At 36.8% G+C, this 5,071-nt stretch overlaps 1 protein-coding gene across 1 annotated transcript in view; it reads right to left on the bottom strand.

Annotated features, from left to right (window-relative positions):
- LOC107673444 (Fanconi anemia group D2 protein-like) overlaps nucleotides 1–4,943 on the bottom strand; it is a gene marked incomplete at its 5' end in the record, with an annotated part of 6,592 nt that extends 1,649 nt beyond the window's left edge. The window contains 16 exons of the mRNA XM_016467043.1: nucleotides 218–364; nucleotides 511–585; nucleotides 691–765; nucleotides 856–894; nucleotides 989–1,060; nucleotides 1,176–1,269; nucleotides 1,428–1,550; nucleotides 2,452–2,551; nucleotides 2,633–2,766; nucleotides 2,855–2,965; nucleotides 3,053–3,171; nucleotides 3,281–3,409; nucleotides 4,083–4,199; nucleotides 4,277–4,444; nucleotides 4,663–4,760; nucleotides 4,842–4,943. Coding sequence (XP_016322529.1) covers nucleotides 218–364; nucleotides 511–585; nucleotides 691–765; nucleotides 856–894; nucleotides 989–1,060; nucleotides 1,176–1,269; nucleotides 1,428–1,550; nucleotides 2,452–2,551; nucleotides 2,633–2,766; nucleotides 2,855–2,965; nucleotides 3,053–3,171; nucleotides 3,281–3,409; nucleotides 4,083–4,199; nucleotides 4,277–4,444; nucleotides 4,663–4,760; nucleotides 4,842–4,943 — 1,703 coding nt within the window. The remainder of the gene's footprint in view (nucleotides 1–217; nucleotides 365–510; nucleotides 586–690; nucleotides 766–855; nucleotides 895–988; nucleotides 1,061–1,175; nucleotides 1,270–1,427; nucleotides 1,551–2,451; nucleotides 2,552–2,632; nucleotides 2,767–2,854; nucleotides 2,966–3,052; nucleotides 3,172–3,280; nucleotides 3,410–4,082; nucleotides 4,200–4,276; nucleotides 4,445–4,662; nucleotides 4,761–4,841) is intronic.
- Nucleotides 4,944–5,071: the final 128 nt, after the last annotated feature.

Raw genomic sequence — 5,071 nt, 5'->3', positions numbered from 1 at the left:
ATATATATATATATATATATATATATATATAAAACTGTAAAAATTTGTGAAACAAACATAATATATAATAAAAATGGATATTCTTCTGACAATTTAAAAATATGCAGCAAAAATAACTGACAATGTCACCAGGGCAAGTAAAAACTACTGAAGTAGTTGCATCCTTATAGTGGATTTGTTTTTAGTGATGTGGCTTTGCCACATTTTTCCATCTCACCTTTAAGTCTCTGTTCTTCAGGTTCCCCAGCCAGAAGGCTTCCTGGCAATGGTTAAGAGTGAGCATGGCTTTCACACGATACACAAACTGCTCCAGATTTTTCTTCAAGGCTGGAACGTGATTGGTCAGCCCTGTATCTTGCCTAATCTGTGAACCGTAAAACAGTGATAATAATAATAATTACAGAGATTATGTTTCACAAATGCTTTTAACATCAATAAGCTAAATTTATTTAGCAGTTTTCTCATTTTAATCTTCAATCCCACTCTTGCTCCACAGATGCTGTAATTCACCTTTGAGTGGCCACACATGTGGTGGAGTTGTCTAGTACTGAGCTGGATGGTCTTCAGCAAACTTTGAACATCCTCCTGAGAAGATCCCGTGCAATGATTAAAATCTCATGTTACTAAACAGATCCATTTTGCTCAAGATGCAACGTTACACATACATTTTGATGAATGAGACAGAAATACCTTGTGTTTTTTAAAGCTATAATCGAGCAGAGGCATTCCAAGTTTGAGGAAGGACTCCAGAAAAAGACGACCATACTGAACGAGATGATCAAAAACAAAGAGAAAACAAGTGTTGAATGGCATTATCTTCATAAACATACCTTCATGTGTGCAAATGCTTCTTACCTTTAAACACACAGTGAGTACAGGTCTGCTGTCAAACATCTGTGCCATAGAAAACAGAAGAACATGCTGTTTACAGAGCCAAAAATGTGATGTGCACACTGGGAGAACAGGAAAGATGTGAAGGCCTCTGTACCTTGACCAGGTTTATGAGGATGTGGAAGTCACGCACAGCCAGATTCCATGTTAAGAGCTTCTCGCTCTGCACCTGAATAGATTTAGGGCATAAACTTGAGAGTGAGACACACTTTCCTTACACTTCCTGTTGGTACCCAAATAATAATGAAATAATATCTACAGCCACACAACAAACAAACACACACCTCTTGATTATCCGTCTGTTTGCTGTGAGGAATCTTGCGCACAGCTCTCTCCAGCTCTGCCATCATGCTCTTGTAGTATACCAGGAACGTCTGCCTGCAGTGTCAAGCAAAGCACAGATATCTGCATTTATTACACGGCTCTATGGAATACCCGATTCTGATTGGACAAATGCAACGCCGAGTTGTCAAATATTTTGGTATTAATATGTCATGTACATGTAATTATTAATTTGATATGGTAGCCTGCTGTACCTGTTAAGTGTTGGCCAGCTGCGCGAGTTAGCATCTTTAGCAGCATTCAACAGCTCTGGAACCCCTTCACCTGCTATTTCCTCCACCGCCTTCAGAACATCATCAGTGTGCTCCAGATAAATACTACAGCGGGAAAAACAAATTGATTTAAACATCCTCAGATATGAACAATAATATTAAAGCATGGCATTTTAGTTCAAGTTATTTTATTCTTGCATTCTTTTGAGTATATTAATTAGGGCATATTTTGGATAGGCCCATCCTGTTCAAAAGTTCAGAGTGGGTAAGATTTGTTTTTGATCAAATAGAGAGTAAAACAGTCATAAAATGTGGTTTGCTTTGATATGATATGATTCAGATTTTGTGTAGTTTTCAGCAAAACTGAGAATAGGCTTTCCAGGTGATTTTTTCCCTAAACATTAAATATTTATGTGATGTTATAAATGTCATAAATCTTTAATATTTCAATTAGTAAAATAATATATTATTATAATAATAATTATATTAGAGTTGGAAGATCAGTATGAATATTTCATTTATTTAATTCTGTCTTTGTGTATAATGCAGGAATTAAACTATTTCTAACATCAAGTGAGGATTAATGAATGTAACGAGACTCATGAAGCATATAAATCATTTTATGGACTTATTGCTCTGTCCTCTATCAAATAGAATCTCGTATCCATGGGTCTTAATACCCTTATCGCCTTATCCCTTCAGTGTTATTTTAGTATTCTTTATATACTATTACGGAACTGAAACACGGTCCCCATGATATTTTTTGGTTTTAATTTTAATTAAGTTTTAGCAATTTTGTTTTTGTGCTTTTGTCATTTTTATATTTTTATTTTATATTTCTACACAATTTTAATTAAGCTTTAAATTTTGATTTACTCTTAATTCAGCTTATTTTAATCACTGAAAATGATTTTTAGTAGTTTTCGTTAACAATAACAACACCGCCTCAATGACTCCTGGAACTGAATGGAAACTTAAGCATTATTGTGTGTAACTCACAACATACCTGAGTAGAGTTTGAAGAGCATCATTGTATTTGTTTCCTCGCTCTTTCTCTCCACTCGCTGTAACCCACTCCTGACAGAGGAAACGCCTCGCCAGGGATGCTGGGGGAAATGATAGCACTCAAAATTAATGTATTACAGAGAGCAACCATTATTACACAGCATACAGTACTGGAAACGCACTGATCTGTTCTCTGTAGGTCCTGTGGTTTGATCCTCCATACTGGGACAGCACAATGAGCAGCTGGGTCAGACACAAGGCAGTGTTCAGGCTGGGCACTGTGCTTTGGAAGTTCTGCAGGTACTCAAAAGCGTGCCTGGGCATATAAAACACAATGTAGAGATGGTTACATTGCATATTGTCCACTAACAGCAAGTAAGAAGTATGTGCACTGACGCTCCCACCTGCTGAGCTGATCCAGGGTCAAATCGGTCTCGTCCTCCTTCAGTCGGCCGGCCAGGACCCCCAGAGCGCTCTTCAGCAGAGCACGATGCTCTAGACCAGAAAATCCAGCCCTGAATGAACAGCAGGTGATTGAAGATGGTAAGAATGTTTTGTAGTTGTCAGGAAAGTCAACTAACAACTAACTATTTCGTGCTCACCAGCTGAACGTAGTATGTAGCACTTGCAGTAGGAGCTGATAGGCTGAACACAGGAGTTGCTGTTCCTTCACATCCACACCAGGAGCATCAACAACACCCTGATGCTCAGACAGCAGAGTCTGTGTGAGGACAAGCGTTCAAACAGAGCAATAAATCCAAACGTGCCAGCCAGCACTAATGCACACGTAATTAACATGTTTACAAGGCTATAAATGGAAACACGTGCACCTGAAAGTGATTGTGGCAGTTCTCCAGGTGTGTGCAAAGTGTGGGCAGCAGCTCAGTGCAGCAGGTGGCGATCTCTTTGGCATTTTTCTGCTGCAAGTGAGCAAAGCCAACTGCTTTGTCCATCTTACTCTTAGATAGACACCACAGAAAACATTTCAGTACCATATTGGTTGTCAGCTGATATTGGAGATGTTTTGTAATTCATTTGTAATTTATCTGGCATGTTTATTTTACATTTAGATTAGTTTTGCTGTCACCAAACATTCATTAAAGTTTATATTTAAAAACATTCATTTATTTTAATAACACTGTTAAATGTATTCCTAAAAATATTCCTTTTTATATTGTACTATTAAGCCATCAAAAAGCACTTAATAAAAGCAAAATACAGATTTAATTTACCCGTTATTAAACTATTAAGTTATAATGATGCCAAAATTAAGTGAATTTACAGTACAATTTGCTAAAGATTACAATTAATCGTGAACTATTTAATTACATTATAATAATGCCAAACTTTTCATTACTAAATAAACTTTGCATTATTGCATTATTATTAATATAAAGCATTAATTTTGTCATCATTTCAGTGTAAAGCATAAAAATTAATATTTTGTGATTTGCTAAAGGTTACATTTAACAGCGTTAATTAAAATGAATAATTTTAGTTTTTAGTGTTTTATTTTTTTAAATTATTTAGATAAAATAATATCTGATCAGTTGATTAGAATGTTGCTTCAGCATTGTCAAATAACATGTTTGACTGGGTAAAACAGGTTTAGTAATGTGTGTGTTTTCATACTTTAAGAAATGGAGCCTTTTTGGCTGGTGCAGAAGCCAAACTGAAGTCCAGTTTACGCCACATGTCCTCCAGCAGGAAAAGCAACTCTGCAGGGCCCAACTGCACTTCCTCCCTTAACTACACACAAAACAGCACTCATTTAATTCAAGTATGTACTTTTACTGAGAACTGACCAGCAAACAGACTCGTTTTACCTTACTATGTAGCTCAGTGTCCAACAGTGTCCGGGACAGAAGGCCACACTGAAGCACACTCAGAGCTTCAACATCAAGTTCTCTGAAGAACGGCCAGTACGAGGACAGACTGACTCCTGATTTGGCATCCTTTTCTTTCTCCTTCTCGTTCTCTTTCTCTGGATGATCCTGCCACAACAAACAATTGTCAGTTGTTGTAAGAGCTTTAAATTAAAATCCAGCTGACACCATAGTAAAATCTTAATGTATTGAAGTAAAATATACAAAAGAGTACCATATTGTCCATTTATTCTTCATCTCAAACAGTATGGTGTTACAGTCCACTTTACCAGATGTTTATACAAATGTCTGTTAACCAATGGACATGAAATAAATATGGTCTTTACCTGTTGGGAATCCTCTGCCTCTGTGGCCACTTCCAGCTGTGATTTGTCTCCTGAGGAGTTCTTACTTGCTGAAGCCTTCCTCTTCCTCCCAGATGACTCTACACACCCACACACAAACAGTGAAGGACTGACCCTATCTATAGCACAAATCAGTTTGCCGATATCTCCAGCAGACTTACCCTTCTTTCCTTTCTTTGACAGAGCACTTGAAGAAGAGGGTATCATCCCTTCAGCACGCTCTCCATCAAAGTTAGCCTGAGGAGGAGTGTAGCCTGGAGTAGCTAACACAATCAAATAATGTTAACTTTGCAGATAAAATAAATATAGGAAATTTTATTAATTTTCAAATTTAATTAACAAAATTTAAAAGAAATAAATAGAATAAAATACAAATTAATAAATGTAACAA

Source organism: Sinocyclocheilus anshuiensis, unplaced genomic scaffold, assembly GCF_001515605.1.
Source record: "Sinocyclocheilus anshuiensis isolate Anshui unplaced genomic scaffold, SAMN03320099.WGS_v1.1 scaffold44, whole genome shotgun sequence".
Lineage (NCBI taxonomy): Eukaryota > Metazoa > Chordata > Actinopteri > Cypriniformes > Cyprinidae > Sinocyclocheilus > Sinocyclocheilus anshuiensis.
Note: the sequence above shows the minus strand (reverse complement) of the source record. Positions and strands in the feature narration are given on the sequence as shown.